A 21419-nucleotide genomic window follows, 5' to 3' on the forward strand; every position below is an offset into this window, starting at 1 on the left:
GGGCACATCTCCACGGGAGAATGCCTCGCGGGCAACTCTCCGCGAGAGATGGCCCGCGGGCACATCTCCGCGGGAGAATGCCTCACGAGCAACTCTCCGCGGGAGATTGCCCCGCGGCCAACTCTCCTGTCCGCGGAAGCAGTCCGTGGGGCTGTTAAAAACAAAATAAAAAAATGGCGGCGTTTTCTTTTACTTTTCTCCATTATATCTACCGCGGATGGAACGCAAATTGTCGATGTATTCTATGACATTTCGCTGCCCGCACAACTTCACATGGACAGGACAGAGAAACCACTGGTAATTGGCCGCCTTTACCAACATTTGTATAGGTACTGTAGGCAGTCGATAGACGATAAAATTGAAGCCACTTGGAACAGAGGCACCCGTCATGTAGGCGGACTTGCACTTGGGCGGATCGACTGGCAAGGCTCGTTTCAAACGGTGGCGTCAGTAGACTCGCTTCCTTGAATCGAAGTCAAAGATGGAGAGATGGAGCGGGGAGATTTTATTTGGAGAATCTGCGGGGTTTAATTTCAGAGTTGCGAATAGAAGGTATTAATGCGCAACTTCGATTATTTACGGATTCGCTCGCAGAAGGATCTGTGGAATCATCACCAGTCAGGCAACAGAGCAAGTCTCATGGTTGAGGAAGGAAGAGACGGCTTCGTCGGAGGCAATGATAGTTGTTTTCATTTGTTGGGTTATGTTAGGCATAGGAATTTTGCAAACCCAAAAAAAAAAAAAAAAAATGACAACAAATTCAAGCAGTGTGGAATGAGTATCGGATATTGCCACAAGGAAGGGGAAGTATCAGTGATTGCCAGAAAGAGTGTGGAATTGGCAGAAAATGACAGAAATGGTGTGTTTCATGCAGTTTTGTGTGGGTTTCAGAGTGTTAATTTGGTCTTGGCGGTGAGGGGCGCTGCCCCTCGACCCCGCCGAGGGCATTGCCCCCTAGACCCCCAATTGTTGCGGATATCAGTCGTGGGAGTCTGACCAGTTGAGAAGAGTTGAAGTTGCTGCAGGCGTGGACTGTCTGTGTACCAGAGGCACTGGGAGTAGGTGTTGGCCGGGAGGCTGTCTTGGTGGATGCGTAGAGAGCTCGGGAGGAGCTGATCATCCAATTGGAGGCAGTGCAGCGACACTTAGCTCAGTGGACCCAGTGTTGGAAGCAGAGAAAGCAACATGGGTGGCTATCAAGGTCAGCTTGAGGAGACAGTATTGTGTTATTAGAAGCTACAGATGTAACGGGATGAATGTGGAAGTGATATGACAGAAGCAGATTTTTCTTGTTGTAGTCACTTTGATAATGTATTTTGTTTGTTAATTTGTCTTAGATATTTTGTAATTGTCGTCCGGAGACGACTTTTCTTTTTGGGGGGGATGGTGTCAGCCAACTGGATGGTCTTGGCGGTGTTTTTGTAGCCGATGGAATGACTGTCGTCGATGTTTTGTATTTTGTAGCCGATGGGTAAATAGTTTGTAGTGGACATAATGTTTGTGGCCGACAGACTCCTTCGGGAAGGTTCGGCGGATAGTATTTATGTCCCGTCTGGGATCATTGTAAATCATCTTTTATCTTCTATTACGGATCTTATGAAGCATAATGTATGTCTGGCATATGCGAATATAATTCTGCTATTCTGTTCCATTGTCTGTATGCGTTGATTTCTTTACCATTACAGTAAACACTTAGCAATTTTGATGTTCTCCACTGTGGGACTACGTAATCTCTAAATATTAAAAGGGTGGAGAATTGGATGAGAAACCAATTAGATATTAAAATACATGTTGTATAGTGAATGTGAAGTACAACTGACTTCACTTGTTATTTGTAGATTTAAAAGTTAGTAAATAGAATGTTGTATATTAGTTTTGTTTGAATGGATTGTTATTGGCAAATGCGAAAAATCATCATCAAACACACCATTTTGGTGTGGTTGAAGGCTACTCATACAAAGAATTCACCTTCATGACATACAACTTTGGTGTGTGTTGATGAGGGTTTTGCACACCAAACATAAATTTATAGTGTATATTCTATCCTCTCATGAACAGGCAAATCTTGGGTGCTATTGGATGTGATTAGATGAGATAACCCCAAGGTTCCTAATGTCAGGGACTATGCATGGATAAGCTGGTGGTAAATATATTAATGCTAGTTTCACCTAGGGAATTGTACAATTGTTCTTGGATAGCAAATAATATCCTTTCTCACATCAAGATTTTGCTAGTTTAACTCCACTCTTTTGATATAAATTACAAAGAAGATAAAGGTTTTAAAGAAAGCTAATCCTACATAATCCCAACGAAGAATATATGAGAAACTCAAACTGGGCAGTGCCTTGCTTGGTCAATGAAACTACACATAATCGGTGCTTTCTTCCAAGATGACATGAATAATTTTCAGATCTCTAAGCATTCATCAATCCTATAAGACATGCAGAAATGATAAATACCCACAGCAATTGAACTAAGTTTCTTAAATAAGTTCAAACTAATCATGCATTGCAACATGCATCAACAAGCAGCAAATGGTATGAACATTGGAATTCCAGCACATCAATACATATTACCCACTGAGAACCAAGACATATTACCAGCCATGCAAACAATAAACTGGCAGAATCCAAAAGTAATTAGAAAGCTGAATGGCAACTTCTTGAGATTGTGATGTTGTTAAAGCGACTCCTTATCAATACCTCCAATGGCAACTTCTTGAGATTGTGATGTTGTTAGAGCGACAAAGTTGTCCATTGTTTGGCAACATACAATGAAGTGAAGAGGATAAGTGAAAAAGATCAAGGTTAATGCAGTAGTGATGAAGTGCCATAACATAAAACCCAGCGAGTGTCTGAAGAATACCAAGGGATTGATATGAATTAATGAAAGGATCATTAAAGAAGGGAATATGGAAGTCATAAATACCCTCAAATATTATAATAAGTATGATGTCTTGCCGATGATTAACTAAGGCATACAACAACATTGAAGATCAATTTTGATAGCATCAAATAATTCAAGGACATCGGCCAGTATCTATCCCACAAGGGGACACAATAAGAATAATGCTGTGTAATGATTCTAGCCAATCAATGGAGCAATTAACAGGCGTCGAATTCCCAAATTGGATACAAAATGCTACCACCAGTGATTCGTACGGATGGGAGAAGTAAACTGGAGGTCACGTACGGTGGCTGGAGTGGTGTTATAGAGGCTGTACGGTGACAATATTGTGTCTTTAGCAGTCCGCACGGGAGATGACAATAGTATAGTGAAAACAAGATTTTCCGTACAAGACTTAGAAGTTTGTACGGTGTGTGGATGGGCACAGAAAGGCCGTACGGTATATTGCCGTACGGTGGTAGTGTTTGAGGAGTTCGTATGGAAAAACACTGAAGCCGTACAGTAGGACAGAGTAACCGTACGGTAGGAGTAGGGGATGGAATTTTAATGTCGTACGGTGGAATAAGGATGCCGTATGTGAGCTATTAGGAGAGTATGGAGACGAAGTTGGTAGGGGCCCGTATGGGTGTGATTGGTGGCCGAACGATATCACCAAGGGAAGAATTTCAGAGCTGTACAAATAGATTGAGGATGAGGAAAGATGGTATGGAAGGGTAGATGGGTGCAATATGGAAGCACAATGAACACGAACACAAAATATCATTCAATCAATGGTAACCACTATAGAATTCAAACACCAAGTAATGCTTGAATAGGAATGAAGAATAATCACTAGAGTATTTGCAAAGCACTCCAAATTGTCGGATACAAACTAGATATACATCGACGGAATAGGGTGAGGGGAGAAATCTCACCAAAACCGTGCAAACCAAATAGGGAAGGTCTTTCACTTCTGAAATGGCGAACAATGCCGAGCTCCAACAGGAATCCGCAGTACAGAGAGATAAAATCCAAAAACATACCTACAGACAACCTATAGCCATGCTTAAATACCCATCGAGAAACATAGTGACACAATCAACTAAGACAAAAATAAATTTGGGTCCAAGTTAAATTAAAATAATTGGCTCGTTACACAGATTAATTGAATACATTTAATTTTTGTCAGGAACATTACAGTCCTCCTGTCCCAGAATTTGCTTGTCCTCAAGCAAGTACAGTACCGGGTGCTGAAGGATGTGTTTGCCTTCCCACGTTGCGCCATCTAGCGGTAGATGTCGCCAACGTACCATGTATCCCTGACGGTTCAGTTCCGCAAGACCCTTTCACGCACTTCAAGAATCTCCGCAGGTTCCAAAATGAGTTTCCCTTCCTCATTGAGTGGTGGAAGGTCAGTAGTGACGGTGATGTTTTTCCCGATAGCCTCCTTCAAACAGGAAACATGAAAGACATTGTGAATGTGGCTCCCCTCCGGAAGCTCCAGTTCATACGCTACCTCACCAATGCGACGAATCACGCGGTACAGACCATAGAACCGTGGCTTCAATTTCTCCTTCCCTGTTCCCTTTAATGAGGATTGCTGGTATGGCTGTAGCTGAAGATAGACCAGATCCCCCACTTCAAAACTCCTCTCTATCTGATGTCTGTCAGCATACAACTTTTGTCGGTTTTGTGCCTGCTGCAAGTTTTCTTTCAAGCTCCTCAGAATGTCTTGTCCCTCCTGAAGCCAATCCTTCGCCCTTGGAGCCCAGCTATCACTCAGAACTGTATCGATGAAGGAGAGTGGCTCGTGCCCATACAGAGCTTTGAACGGCATCATCCTGATCGACATGTGATATGTGGTATTGTAGCAGTACTCCTCGAGATGGATCCATTTCACCCACGTGCGTTGTTGTGCCGAGACGTAGCTCCGTAGGTAACCTTCGAGGAATTTATTCACAATTTCAGTTTGGCCATCCGTTTGTGGGTGGTAACTCATGCTCGGTGATAGTTCAGTCCTTGCCATCCGAAATAGTTCTGTCCAGAAGTTGTTGACGAATCGTCCATCCCGATCGCTGGCGATGTTTTGGGGTAACCCGTGTAGGCGGAAGACTTCTTTGAAAAATAGTTCAGCGACCTGTGTAGCCTGAAGGTCCGAGGGGATGGCAAAGAAGTGAGCATACTTTGTCAATCTGTCAACTACAACGAAGATGCTATCCTTTTCGTTCACCTTGGGAAGACCTGTTATGAAGTCCATCGATATACTTTCCCACTTATGTTCGGGAATTAGCAGAGGCTGTAACAGTCCGACAGGAAGAGTGTGTTTGGATTTGTTTTGTTGGCAAACAATACATTCTTTGACATGCTGCAACACGTCCCCTTTCAATCCCTTCCATGAAAATCTCTCCCGAATACTTCTGTAGGTCTTAAGGAAGCCAGGATGTCCAGCCAGAGGGGAGTTGTGCACTTCCTTCAGGATCTTTTGCTTCAGCTTGGATTCTGGCACTAGATAGATCCGATCCTTATAATAGATGATATCATTCATCACCTTATATCAATCATCGTGGATGTGACCATCCATTATCTCACAGGCAAAAGTATTTTTGGAATATTCCACCAACAATTGTGCCCTCCAGTCGGCTGAGATCTGTTCTAGTGAGCAGATGGTGGGTTTTCTGGACAAGGCATCTGCAACAACATTGTTTTTCCCTTTTACATATTCAATGTTGAAATCAAAAGATTGAACTTTGCTTACCCATTTTTGTTGCCGTTCGTTCAAGTCCCGTTGCTCCAGGAAATATCTCAGACTATTGTGATCCGTACAGACAACAAACTCAACACCAACTAGATATTGCCGGAACTTGGTTAGAGTGTGGACAATGGCCAACATTTCTTTATCATAAATAGAATACAGGTGTTCGGCTGGTGTTAGCTTCCTGCTCTCATATGTGATGGGGTGTCTGTGCTGCATCAAAATTGCTCCAATGCCTTACCCTGACACATCGCATTCCAAAATGAACGGTCAGGTGAAGTCGGGCAGTGCCAGTACCGGACAATTGCTCATGGCCTCTTGAAGCTTATCAAATGTGAGTTGTGCTTCTTCATTCCACTGGAAAGCCCCTTTCTTCATCAGATCCGTTAAAGGTGCACTGAGTTGAGAAAAACCTTTGACAAATCTTCTGTAGTTACTGCACAATCTGAAGAACCCTTGCAGATCCGTGAGTGATTTTGAGGGAGGCCAGTCAAGGATAGTCTGAATCTTCTCCTGATGCACTTGAACCCCGTATTGATTGACGACATGCCCCAAGTACAATATTTCTGTCATTCCGAACTCACATTTGGACTGTTTGGCGAACAGGGACTGTTCTTCCATGATACTCAGAACCTCGTTCAAATGTTTCAAGTGCTCTTCCCACGTCTTGCTATAAATGAGAAGATCATTAAAGAATACCAATAAATACTTACGCAACTGTTTGTTAAACATGCAGTTCATGCACGACTGGAATGTAGTAGGTGTGTTGGTCAGACCGAACGGCATGACTAGGAACTCATAGTGTCCGTAGTGGCAGTGGAAGGCCGTTTTCTCCACATCCTCTTCCCTCATTCGGATCTAATGGTATCCGGAACAGAGATCTATTTTTGAATAATAGACCACGCCATGTAGTTCATCCAGCAACTCATCTATCCTCGGAATGGGGTACCTGTTCTTTATTGTCCTTTTGTTCAGTGCGCGATAGTTCACACACATGCGCAACGTTCTGTCCTTCTTGACCAACATTACGGATGATGCGAACGGGCTAGAACTGGGACGGATCCATCCCTTCTCAAGCAACTCCTGAATCGTCTGCTCAATCTCATCTTTAAACTTCTTGGGGTGGCGGTACAGTGTGGTTATGACAAGTTTCACCCCTGATTCCAACTCTATTGTGTGTTCAAATCCCCGATGCGGTGGTATGCCAGGAGGAATATCCATGAAGACTCTTTCATGCCTACTTAACATATCCTGAAGCTCTTTATCCTGTGGAGGTGTTCGGTGCCCCTTTATAGGTTCTGCCGAGATAAAGCATTGCGCAGTCCACGCAACGTCATCGTGCCACAGGATTGCCTCCATCCGATGCGCGGACACTTCCCTCGATCCTTCATTTGCCATCCCTCGGAGGACTACCTTCTTCCCATTAACCACGAAAGTGAAGTCCATTCGCTTGAAACTTTGAGTGTACTCATCAAGCGTCTCCATCTACTGTATGCCAAGAATGACTTCCATGTCGGTGAGGTCCATTATGAAAAAGTCCTCCGTCACCATATGATTCACCATTGTGATGCTCAACTGAGGAACAAGGTGCGTGCAGGGCAAGAATGTCCCTCCGGCAACCTTGACCTAAAAACCTGCGTGTGCCTTCGTTGGAAGATTTCTTCACTTTACCAAGGAGGAGTTTATGAAATTCAATGTAGCTCCGCTATCCAACATCACTGTGACCCTTTGTCCTTGAAGGGTACCCCGCACACGGAAAACTGTGCACCTCGGATTGCCAGCCAAAGCAATGGATCCATCGCGTTGTACCAAGGCGGCAATCCTCTCTGTACGGTTTAAGTTGGCCAAGTTGGTGTCACCGCTAGGTTGGATATCTTCCACTGGCATTTCCTCTTGTTCCTGTTTGTCTTCTTCATCGGACATTACCTCAATGTAATGAATTTTTCCTTTCCCGAGGCATTGGTGGCCAGGTTCCCAAGGCCCCTTGCAATTGAAACACAACTTCTTCCTTCAAACTTCTTGTCGGGATGCTTCATCCAATGACGACTTCTTGGACGGTGGCTTGTCCCTCGGAAATGTTGGCGGTTTCGGATGTGAGTGACTCCTAGAGGACGAGGATGATGCTGATGACAAGGCCATGCTACGTGCCTTACTGATTGCTTCCGACAGGATTGATGGATTGAATCCCTTCACCCAAGCCTTAAATGGTTCTGCCAACTCGTCCATAAAGAGCACGACACACCTCCTTTCGGAGATATCCGTGACCAACACGGAAAGTCTCTGAAATTTTGCAATGAACTGATCTACCGATCTAGTTTGCCTCAGTTGCGCCAGATCTTTGAAATTGAGCTCAGGGTCTTTTCCATCAAATTGTTCTATTAATCTCTTCGTAAACTCCGCATAGGTCTTTATTTGATCATGCCCTAGTGTGATAGTGCTGTGGTGCCACCATTCGTGTGCAACACCCTCCAAGTGCAACGCAGCGAATTCGATAGCTTCTTCTTCAGGCATAGGATTTAGCTGGAAGTAGGTATCGGCTTTCATCACCCACGCCTGTGCTGAAATGGAGCCCGATCCGTCAAATGGAGATAGATTTTCCTTACTCAATTTTCTCTTGAGATCATCGTTAAAATATCCTCCTCTGTTTCCGCCTCTTGAGTATCTCATCCTCAAATCTATGTAATCTTTGTAGGAAATATCCTCTTCAAGGTTTGCATTTCTCAAGGTTTGCATTTCTCTAGTCCTCTCTTATCTCTTTAAAAGTTGATAGTCTCTCCCCGTGATGTGCTTCCGTTCGTGGTGGGAAAGTCGGCATGGACGGTCGAGAGCGTGCTAGCTCAGGGTGTGGTTTACCCGATACTGAGTCCGTGCTATGCCCATTTTGTTCACAAGATATTTTATTCTCCGCCAACTTCTTGAGGGTTTCCTCCATGAGTCGCTGCGTATCCGTGATCTGTGCCTAATTTCGGGCAAGTTCCCTCAAAAGTGTCACAAGTTCGGCACCGGTTGGTTCCCATTCGTTAGCCATTCGAACAACGGAATGTGTCCTTCTTCTCTTCCGACTATAGACTCTCATTCACTGTCCACAGGCTGGCAAGACTGAAAGCTCTGATACCATTGTAATGATTCTGGCCAATCAATGGAGCAATTAATAGGCGTCGAATTCCCAAATTGGATACAAAATGCTACCACCAGTGATTCATACGGATGGGAGAAGTAAACTGGAGGTCATGTATAGTGGTTGGAGTGGTGTTACAGAGGTCGTACGGTGACAATATTGCGTCTTTAGCAGTCCGTACGGGAGATGACAATAGTATAGTGAAAACAAGATTTTCTGTACAGGACTTAGAAGTTCGTACAGTGTGTGGATGGGCACAGAAAGGCCGTACGGTATATTGCTGTACGGTGGTAGTGTTTGAGGAGTCCGTACGGAACACATTGAAGCCATATAGTAGTACAGAGTAACCGTACGGTAAGAGCAGGGGATGGAATTTTAATGTCGTATGGTGGAGTAAGGATGCCGTACGTGAGCTATCAAGAGAGTATGGAGACGGAGTTGGCAGGGGCCCATACGAGAGTGGTTGGTGGCCATACGGTATCACCAAGGGAAGAATTTCAGCGCTGTACAGATAGATGGAGGATGAGGAAAGATGGTATGGAAGGGTAGATGGGTGCAATATGGAAGCACAATGAACACAAACACAAAATATCATTCAATCAATGGTAACCACTATAGAATTCAAACACCAAGTAATGCCCGAACAGGAATGAAGAATAATCGCCAGAGTATTTGCAAAGCACTCCAAATTGCCGGATACAAACCAGATAAACACTGACAGAATAGGGTGAGGGGAGAAATCTCACCGAAACCGTGCAAGCCAAATAGGGAAGGTCTTTCACTTTCGAAATGGCAAACAATGCCGAGCTCCAACAGGAATCCGCAGTACAGAGAGATAAAATCCAAAAACATACCTACAAAAAACCTATAGCTGTGCTTAAATCCCTGTTGGGAAACATTCTGAGGGTGTACAAACATAGCCGATGGCGACACAATCAACTAAGACAAAAATAAATTTGGGTCCGAGTTAAATTAAAATAATTGGCCCGTTACACAGATTAATTGAATACATTTAATTTTTGTCGGGAACATTACATGCTGCATGTTACTGATAACAGCAATTAAGTCTTAAAACACCATCGACTTATCAAGTGACCATCTGCATTGGCCAAGTGGATTACGTGACATGTCAGCATGATAGGATAATGATGGGTGATTACATTTATTGGAAGGATGTATATATTTGTTGACTGCAAGAATGTCTCGACATAAGGACCAAATTTTACGGTGTGCTTCATCTATAGCCATCAAGATCAGTAATATTTAATGAGTGTAAGAGATGAATTCATAATGATTACTTCGAAATATTCAGAGTGGTACCCAAACTAATTGATGTAGACTATTTGGTGATGCTGACAAGAAACAACAATATGATTGGTTAACAACGATGAAAACATATTGATATCCTAAGAGAAGTAATAAATTAATTCCTTAAAGGTATTGACTGGCATCGTATTTCCTAGCATCATCAGACATCTTCACTTGATAGGGAGGAAGGCTCATCAATATTATGCAATATTAAGTTAATAGTTAATTAAGTCAAGGCTGATCAAATGGTTATCTTAATGAAGAGGTACGATGCTGATCAAGTGTGCTAAGGTATGGAGACAGCGATTAAATCAATTGATGGAGATAATATAATCAATATTCTTTGTAAACCAATAGTTATACTATGAAGAGAGGAGCTCATCATTTACCAAAGGGGTGCCATCCTTTTGGTTTTAAGGATATAAGAGCAAGCTCAATATCCCTTCAAAAACATGATTGGACATTTTCTTCTTTAATACATATCCAGTAGCGGATCTGCTCTTCTAAGTACATTGCCTCTTGGCAAACCAATGATCCATACATTATCAAGATTGTTAATCAGACAGCCATCATATTGCACATTCATCAAGACTAGATCAGACATAGCAATACTATCACTTTAAGTTATAATTGAGACATTGCAGGCTCTACAGTATAAATCAGTCAATATTAGAGTTGCAAGATTATAAATACTTATCAGAAACTGCAACATATTGGTGTTAAAATGATATCAACACATTGCATATTTCAGATTCATAGTTTAGACAAAACAATCAAATTGGTAAAAGCAATACTTACAGGTCGCACAAGCATATAGCCTATCAAACATTGCATCTATACTTATCACCATAAGAGATGAAGCAAATAGATTCATAGCAAATCTATTAAGTTTATATATCAGAGCTTGCTATACATTTTGTTGGAATCATCGCTGCCATTAACGTCACAACAGCTGGAGACAAGGATCCACGGGAGGCGGTTAAGCACATGTCACAAATCCATTGGTCTATGCTGAACGATACCTTCACCTAGAAGGGATGTAGTCACCAACTTCCCAACAATCCCCCCCTCAGCATGACCCGAGGGATTTGAACTTGTAACCAAGCGCTTTGATGCCACTTGTTGGAATCATTGCTGCTGTTACAACAAAAGCTCGATCTGTCAACAAATTTCATAACACCCAGAGACAAAGATCCTTGGGAGGCATTTAAGCACATGTCACAAATCCATCAGTCTATGCTGAACAGTACCTTCACCTAGAGGGGATGGAGGCACCAACCTCCCAACACATTTCATATCAGTTTTGCATAGATTCATACACATAACAGAAATAACAATTTATATTGTGGGCCACAACTTTACTTGGCTTTCATTGCAATTATCTGACAAGGTAACAGGATAGAATCAGGTACTTTTCCCAGCTTCCCGATTTGGCCAAAAAGGGGATGTTACATCATGTGAGTTAGTAATAAATCAGGAGCTAAGATATAAATCAGGAAGCTGATCCTTGTACAAGTAGTATGACTAGAACTTATACATTTATCTATTGCACTCAAGACAAGCTGCTACAACAAATCTGTTTGAAAGCCAGAGGTGTGGAATCAAATATTGATGTTCTTATAGTGGATCAGGAATGAAAATAATAGTATTTTGAAGTTTTTGCTATACTCGGGCATTCTCTAACGGATTTTCTATGCAGTCCTTTCAAAGTTTCTGGAAAGACTGAACAATAATCAATTGTCAATTCTTGGAGGATCATGTAACTCTCTGATAAATGTTAAAATGACTAACTCATTGGATAGATTCTCAAGAAACCTGTAATCGATATATTTAACCAAATTGGTTATAATTCATTTGATACACAATGCCTTTTCTATAACCTTCTATAGTTCACAATGAATTTATGATACCATAATGCATTTGAATACATCAGATTCTGTTGAGTGGTTCTCTCTTAGTCTTTCATAACAGTGAATAGATACAACCGATACACTACCGAAACCTTTCCCATTCAGTGGTTATGGATGAATATCACTTGTTGGCTAATACATACTTAGGTGATCTGACAGTCCGATCCAAACTCAGGCAGTCGTCGTCTGATGGGTCGATGAGTAGATCTAGCCAATTATGCAAGTCTTCATCCTCCAATATATTGTCTTCATGCTATCATTCCCATGCTTCACAAATAAGTTTGTTTGAAAACAAAACTACCCCTCATAATAGGATGGGCCTCCCATCCACTAGCCACTCATGAATTATAATTGAGAGAAGTTTTCTCAATAGAATGTTTGTGTCAGAAAAAATGAACAATTTGACTGTGCCATGCCATAGTAGCATGCTACATATGGAATCTTGCAAAGCCCTACAGCAGAATTATAGTAATCAGGCTATAAGAGGCAAAACACAGCTCTGTCATACATGTCACCACAACTTTTGGTCAGGCTGGCCTAAATTCATATCTTTCTTTGAATTTCAATCTATGACCACCATTGGTTTAATTTCATGAATAGGATAAACGAGGTAGGTCAGCTGGCTAGAACTGATACCTTTTCTATCTTCGTAGTGAGAACTGGAACTTAGTCAAGTAGATCAATAACTAAATCTCCAACCATTATCTATGCTTCCACCTCTGCCTTCAGTTTAAACACATCCTCTATCCTGAATGACCCCTGCTTCCATATTCTTAGCCACTGCTTTTTTTGTTGCTTAAGGAGCCCCTGCCCCTGCACCTTTTGGTCATATCACTGTCTTCTCTTCCTATTTCCTATTACTCTTGCCTGCACATTCAGTGCTGAGAAAATCCTCCTCCTCATCCAACTTCCTACGCTGAGTTCCTATCTCAATTCAATATATCTGCAGAGTGCACCAAACATTTTGTGAATAGATTGCAGCTTCTGTGAATGGCTAAACTTAAGCATTCTTGGAGGGAATAAAAATGACACTCTAATTGTGAATGACGTTATAATCACTCAATCCATTGATCACTTAATTCTAGACATTGCATGTCTAAGACCTCCATTAAATAGTTTTAGCAATCCCTGACAGAATAATGGAAAAGTTTGGGCTTTACTTATGTTGAATGGGTGGAACCATACAAAAATGATGTAGTGTTACGTGGACAATTTTTCTGTTACCCTCAGTGTTATGCCTGTGAGACCTTAGTCTTTTAGAAGTCTAAGGAAATGGGACCATCTATTACCTTATCTCTTCAATCATAATGCCATGTGCTTGAAGTAAAGCTCTCCAGGCTGCAAAGAATGAGCACCAATTTATAAAATCATGAGCAACTGGCCTGAAAAGATGTTTAAATTTATCTCTAATTTGCATGTCATGCTCTGTTTCTTAGCAATGGCCATTACAAGGATGTTGTCTGTTATCAAATAATGGTCATTAAATTTGAGGAAGCTTTGGGGCTCATTGTTACAATGGAGTGCACAACAATTAATGTCGCTCTTCCTTTTTCATTGTTGCCAAGTGTCCCCTTTAGTATTTTGAAATTCCTGTCATTGAGCTAAGGTACCTCACAAGGCATTGGAAAGGGATGAAAGGAGGGATAATTTTAAACAATAACTATGGAACAACATATTGCTCAACTTTTCAGGCATGACTCACTTTAACAACTCAAAAGTATTGGCCTTAGTAATATGTTAGTCGTGTACTGAAATAGAATCCTGCAGTGCTAGACACACACACACACATAGAGCACATAAAGTCCCATTGAATTTGGTCCCAAAATCCTCAAAAATCACCAATCAAATCCTCGGGATAGGCTTCATCAGTGTAGTTTCTGCTTGTTCATATATTCTATAAAGTATCCTTCAAGCTTGCGTAGGTCAACTGTCATTTAGGTTTGCTTTTACTTTTATATTAATGGACATAAATAATTTATTTAACTCTCTAACAGATACACCTCAGTGTGTATTAGTGATATCAATATGTAAGACATTTTTTAGAGTGATACTGATATTTTATTGGTTACCTGGACAGGAAACTACAACAGCTCTGCTAAACATGCGCAAGATTGCAAAGGAAAACGAGATTGCTGCTTTGCTTTCTGGAGAGCACGATTCATGTTCTTGCTATATTGAGGTGATTATGAGACTTTATCTTGGATGAGGATAAAATATGGATTCTAATTCATTGATTTGATAATAAGATTGGTGCATAGCCAGAATTGAACAGTTATTGGTTGATTAGTTTTTGAGCATAATGAATCGATACAAATCCTAATGTCAAGTAGAAGACACTTCTGGGATTTTGTTTTGCAATGAGTGAACAATTTGATTTATCAGGAATGTAATATTTTTCAACTCTTAAATCGTAAGATTTTGAAAAGGTTAGAAACAATGTTTTCTTTATAAACATGCTTATAGTCATTGATGGGAGCTAAACCGACTTTGTTCAAGGGAAATCTAAAGGGATGAGAACTTCCAATCGATGGTTTGAAATAGGTCACAAATTTGTAACTATGGTAATACAATGAGAAAGCATATAAAAGGATTGCAATGCAAAATGATTAGGCAGTTATTTTGAGTTAAGCAAATGTCATAATCAGATCCAGGAAATTCTTAATCCATTTTAATATGCAGGTCCAACCTGGAGCTGGTGGAACAGAGAGCATGGACTGGGCAGCTATGGTCTTGCGTATGTACAAAATGTGGGCTCAACGCCATGATTTTAGAGTCACGGTAGTTGAGGAGGTGCCTGGAGAAGTAGCAGGGATCAAGGTTCCTCATTTTTTCTTGGTCAATTTGTTGAATCTTAACAGGCTTTTGTGTAAATTTGTAGTGAAAAGCTACCATACAACCTAGTCAGCATGTCAAAATTTCTGAACAAGACCCTTTTCGAGGCACATTTACTCTTCCTTTTTGCAATGAGTCTTTTGTTCTCTTGAAAAAGATAGGCAGCAAACTGTCCCCAACAATCTGCTTACACTTAAGTACCTGTTGATGTATAGTCTGAAAATGTTTGGGCATTTATGAAACTTGGAAGGAATCATTAGTTTTAGAATCTTAATACTGATGGTGTTTGAAAGAAAGATGCTGCAATTATATCCTGTTCCTGGCCAGGCATAATTTTGAACATAAATTTTTATGGATAGCTTTTCTTTTGGTAATTAATTAAAATTTTTCACCCTTCTATGCTTGTCTTTCAACAGCTATTACAATATGGTATTGTAGTCTTTGAAGGTTAACAATCCCAAGTTTTGCATAATGACCCTAAGAGTTTTAGTAGTGCATATCAGAGGATGACTTTGTGCTTCATTTATAAAATGGTTGGTTTTCTCAGCTCTTGCTAATTTCAGCTATTTGCTAATCATGTCATATGTGACTGGAGATTCGAGGCACTAATTGAATTGGGAAAGCAATTTCTATGACAAGTTCCCTTGTTAGCCATAATGATAAGCAGAATACAAAATACTCTGAACTTCATTTTACAAATAATCCAATCAATGGCATATCAACAGATTATCCCATGCAAAAACACTACTTAAAGCTCATACACATTTTAACCATTTATCTTATTATTATTAATGTTTTAACTGACTGAAATTCATGAAAGTGAAGAAATTATTGGGATATACCCTATTTTCTGACTTAAAAAATTGGGACGTTGCTAAAAGGAAGCAAAATTTTGCTTTCCAATACCTTGGCAGAATGTTCTTTTCTTCGAGTAAATTCTGATAATTGCACATCAGATGTCCCTTTTGCGTCCCTCTTACAGTAACCATTGCTTGTAATGTTGCATCTAAGAATGGTTATTCTGTTATGTCATAATTCTGGGGATAATTTGCCGATATGATAGCTAACATATTTTAAAGTTTGTTGGATTGTAATGTTTCATGGAACATTGTGGGAGTAGTGAAGGGCAGAAAAGGCAGAGAAGTAAAGGGAAGGAGACATTAGTGGATTGCAAAGCTAGACTGAGGACAACATAGAGCACAGTAAGGAGCGTATTGCAAGAAGTGAGCTGACAAAGAATGGCGAGTTGAGGAAAAATGTCAGGAAGGATATTAGAAGTTTGAACCATAAGGAAATATTTGGGAATAAGGAGAATCTCATGAAAAAGGCAACCAAACATGAAATAGGTGAATCCCTTGAAAGTATCCCATCAAAGGGAGAATCATAGAAGACCCAAGAGAAGATTGGGATCAAGAAAGTTGGAAGCTGAGAAATCTTTCCAGCAAGTGAAGGATATTGCAAATAGCTGAAATAATGCCTGAAATGAAGATTGACGATATTCTCTTGAACAACAAAGTTGAATTTTTATCAGCAAACTATTTATAAAATTTGAATGACTTTGATCAGTATCAGAATCCCTAAGAATTTGAGCAGAGGGTTTTTTAGAAGTGTTTGATTTTGTTGAGATTCAATATAAAGATGAAGAGTTTCATGGCCGTTTTCACCTCTGAAAATCCCCAAATATTAATAGTATCATATAGCCTATAGCTCTTAAGACATTTGAAGCTTGTGGTAAAATGCTGGAGATCCCATTGCAATCTAGACAAAGAATAGTAGGTTGCAACCCTTGTATAGTATGTGAATATGGCCTTATAATGGAGTATTTACATAAGTAAATCCTCACAAGCAGAAGCAAGCTAGTTGAAGATTTAAAATATATTAATGGGTTGACAACATAGAGGAGTTTGAACTTATTAGATTTCCAGTCCATTAGTGATCGCAAGAAAATATTGATGCAAAAATCTAAGCAAAGTTGAATCCAGAAATACTTTTTCGCAAAATAGAGGAGATAAACCTATTCCACATATATGGATATTAAGGTTATCATGGGACTTCAAAGAGTGGGAATCTTTTTGTAAGTATCATTTTTATAATTTTAAGGCAAATGAAGCTACAATTATTCCCAAAGAAGATAAATTTTAAGCTAAGATCCATGCTATCTAACATTAAGGTCAAGAATGGTAGTTCCCATCCTTGGGGTTTCTGTACTATTTGGAAGATGATATTATTGACTGAGAAATATTGAGGAGATATAGGATTGCAGATAGTATGGAAACAAAGAAAATACTCTAGATTGATGAAAGGATATATTAGAAGCCAAATAAAGCTACAGCTACTCCCATCAAAGATAAACTTCAAACTAAGATCCATTTTATCTAACATTAAAGGCCAAGAGTAGTAGCTCCCATGTTTGGGGTTGCTGTACTGTTTGGAAGATGATATTATTGACTGAGGAATATTGAGATATAGGATTGGAGATAATATAGAAACAAAGAAAGTATGTTAGTTTGATGAAAAAAAAAAGGATATATTAGAAGGCGAGATGCCAAAGTTTGAAAAATCTAACAAATTTCCCAACAAGCATCACAAATACAAAAAAAAGGCGAAGAGCTAAAGTAAAAGAAGTGATTGGGATAGGAACATGAAAGATAGTAAAAGACATATTCACATAGCAAAATGTGGGAGAAGCCTCTATTTAAATAATTAATTATAAATGTAAGATGGTAAAGTTCTAGTTTCAATCAAGGAAATCAGATGTGGCATCAATGCATGAAACCAAACTTCTAGAGACAAAGTTGAAAGAGCTACTATGAACACCTTTGTAAACATGGGGAGGCAATATATGTTGGAGGCAAGTTGGATTTTTGTTGTTTAAGGAGGAAAGGGTGAGGAGGCTTGGCAATATGGAATCCCAAGATGTCCTACTCTAGGAAAAGACAAAAATTGGTTGGTCTAGGAATTTGATTCCCTGAAAGAACATATTTTCAGATATGTGAATGTACATTGACCTAATTGTTTTATTATACAATGTACCACAAGGTGCCTACCCCCCCCCCCCCCCCCCCCCAAAAAAAAAAAAGAAAAAAAGAAAAAAAGGAAAAATCCCTAAGCGTTCTAGGAACAAAGACATCCTCGAGATCTGGGGATGACTTCCCCAAGTTTTCAGTGGCACCGCCAAGTCTACTTAGTCGTCAGATTATAGGGACATTGCAGCGTTCTTGGGACGCCAAGGCCCCTTGAGCATTCTAGAGATGTTTGGGAGTCCCCTGTAGTGGCAACTTCAAGCACATGTTAAATTTATACATTTTATAATTATTTCTTTGGTTCTATTGAACCCTAAGGGTATGTGGGACCCATCTATGGCCTTTCATGCCTTCAAAAGGCCCTCCAAGATTCATTTGTATTTAACATTTTCAGTCTAATTGTTTCTACAACAACAAGAAGAGTAAATAGCATTGAGTATTATTATTTCAAATTAGTAATTCAATATTGAAAACTTCAGTGCTTATTGTGTACAAGTATTTTCTATTTAGTATATGGCATTTGCAATTTTGCTATTTCACTTCTTAATGGTCTTATACAATTTTTCAGACTATAGATCACATTATCAGCAACACAGTTGGGCTAGGGGTCAGGCCAACTTTCATTTAGATTTTCAGACCATGGACCACATTTTGACTCTTCAGCCATTATCAAGGAGGCTCGACATTGCTTTGCGAAAGTCTACTATTGTTTTGTAGACTTTCACAAAGCCTTTGAATATGTTCCTCAAGTGGCTTTCTTCCAGAGACTTAGTGTGATGACCCTTAATAGGATTCCCCTTTAGCTCACTTCGAATTTTCCAATTTTAGAATTAGAATTGAATTCTTAAAGGATATTTATAATATTTTCCGTAATAACTTTATAATATGATTATCTATTGTAATACATATTTTCTTGCTCACTATCACCCTTAGCTTTATCTACATAATTTAATTATTCCTTCTTAACCTTCAAATGCATTTATTATTCTTTAATCCTTGAATTCTTATTAAAATCTAATACTCACCCTTTAAACTAATTAATATGCTACTTTTAATATGTACCTTTGCACACCTCTATCTTGTGTTCGTACTATCTCTAGTCAACAACTATTATTTGCAATAAGACGTTTCTTTCTTCTTTTAATACAAGGGCTTCTTGATTTTAAACACTCGACCCTTTCATTTCACTCCCCTCTTGCGGTAGATTCGATGGTTTCTTTTACACACTTGTGTGATCACAAGGTGGGACCTGTAGTATAGTGCTGAGTGGGTTACTCTTTTTAATATCTACCCTTACTTTACTCAACGTCGTTGAAGTGTCCTTTGTTATACTTATGCTATTCGCTTTACCAATGGTTGGAATGTCATCTTCTTCGAATATGTGATCTGGTCGGGATCTGCTTCTTTTTCTTTCTTCACTATTTGACTTTTTATGCTTCTTTTATATCATCTTCTATGCCTCCCATAACCCTATTTGAGGGCACATATATATGCATTGAAAATTCGTTAAGGGGATTGACCTGTCATTGTAGGTGGGACCCACCCAATCCAAACAGAGTGGAATTTGTTAAATTTTTGAAATGAATGTATGTCATTGGGATAATATGTTATTGTTAATCATTATAATTAGATATTATTATTATTATCTTTGATATATATATATATATATATATATATATATATATATATATATATATATATATATATATATATATATATATATATATATATATATATATATATATATATATATATAGAATTGTCAATAATATTATTACAAGCACTCAACTTGAGTCTTTTTGATCATGTAATGGCCCTTATTATTATAGGGTTTGCTTATTATTACCAGAGCATCCTTGAGAGTTATTGTTGATTCATTATGGTTCGGTGATTTTATTGTTTTATTAGGGTAATTATATATATGAGTAATCAACATTTGTATACCTAAGATATATTAATGACGATAATGTATTTTAATCATACAATATATATTTACTATATATATATATATTTATTTAGTACAATTGTGGAATTCCATTTCAAGAGGGTCATGATACTTAGCGTCATCGAGATTTTTGAGATTCTCTTGATGACTATTATGAGATTATACGAGAGTGTTATTGGCAGATTCAAGATTCCTCAGGGATTTTCGGATCCTATCCGGAGCACCATCAGGGTGAAGCGGGGCTGTTCTCTCTTTGCCATTGTTTTCAGCATGTACATTAATGAGCTCGAGTTCTTCCTCTGGGATTTCTCGCTCCCTGGCGATGGTTGCTATCTACACCAGGTTTTGATCTCCATTCTATTATTTGTTGACAATGTAGTTCTCCTAGCTTCTTGCCTCGAAGGGCTTTAGAGGCTTTTGGATAGGTAAGACTCCTTCTGTGAGTCATGACAGTTAGTGGTAAATCTGGGCAAGACCCGAGTTATAGTCTTCAATTGTTTGAAGACCTCGCGTCTCCATTTTCAGTTTTAGGGCAGTGTGATCGAGATCACATCTTCATACACTTACTTGGGAGTCAAGTTCTACGGACCTCGTTTTAGCTTGAGACCAACCATGCAGCCTCGGGTTAGTAAGGGTCTTGGTTCCCTTGCTATGCTTGAAAGACAGTGTTTCTGTCACCACTTCCAAGATACCACGACAAAGATGTCCTTTTTGGACTCTTTGGTTAGGTCGACTGTCCTCTATGGCTCTATTGTGTGGGGTCCCTCCCTCTTGGAGTATGACTTGGCTTTAGTTGAGAGAGTTTAGACTTTTTCTTTGACGCATTATTAGATGTCATCGACCCACAACCCACATTATGGTTTTGGTGGAGTTTGGGGCTTACCCTTTCAGATTGGGGACTATTTTTTATTTGATTTGGTTTCTTCACCGGCTTCGAAGCTTCATTGACTCTGCAGAGGGTCGCCATAGATATTTTTACCTGGCCTACTGTTCTTCTGAGGGGATCACAGGGTTCGATCCTGATGGAAGGTCTCGTTGGTTCGCCTAGGCCTCTACCCTTCTTGGTTCAATTGGTATTGTGATGGATCGCCTTCCCCCTTCTAGTTCTCTCTGGATGCCCCCGCTCATCTATTTCCGTCTCAACAGGAGTTGAACGAGCATGTCACACTTGACATCTATAGATAGTATATTTGCACGACTTGGAGTAACCCTCTGGGGTGGCTCTGCTCGAGGATGGCTTTCTATGCTGAGAACTTCCTTGATATCCAGGACGGGCTCATTATGCACCCTTGGTACCTTACCCATTGCTGGAATCATGCCCTTCGCATCTCCATGGGATCTTTTAGAGTGGGCTCTCACTAGCTACGTATACAGACTGACCACTAGATCGATAGAGAGGATAGGATATTCCACCTTTGCCCCCTTGGGGAGGTGGAGACTGAGAGACATTTAATTTTTTGTTGCCCCATCTACTATGAGGTCAATGGGAGGTTCTACTACTTGTTCAGGGAGTGCAGATCCCTTCCTTCATTCTTCAGATATACTGACCAATGATGTCTTCCACTTTATCTTCAGGAGACCTTGCGGCTCCGGGATTACACTCTCCAGCTTCAGTTCCCATTGAGACAGACTCCTGAGCATCTTA

General features: G+C 39.9%; 1 protein-coding gene across 2 annotated transcripts in view; it reads left to right on the top strand.

The window, feature by feature from the left end:
• The window catches only part of LOC149537877 (Peptide chain release factor 2), a 123545-nt gene that overhangs the window by 34356 nt on the left and 67770 nt on the right, over positions 1-21419 (top strand). For both annotated transcript variants that reach the window (XM_089799273.1, XM_089799274.1), the window contains 2 exons: positions 14052-14153; positions 14654-14791. In XM_089799273.1, coding sequence (XP_089655399.1) covers positions 14052-14153; positions 14654-14791 — 240 coding nt within the window. The remainder of the gene's footprint in view (positions 1-14051; positions 14154-14653; positions 14792-21419) is intronic.

Source organism: Cupressus sempervirens, chromosome 9, assembly GCF_028749045.1.
Source record: "Cupressus sempervirens isolate cs-2001-9-10 chromosome 9, ASM2874904v1, whole genome shotgun sequence".
NCBI classification, from domain to species: domain Eukaryota; kingdom Viridiplantae; phylum Streptophyta; class Pinopsida; order Cupressales; family Cupressaceae; genus Cupressus; species Cupressus sempervirens.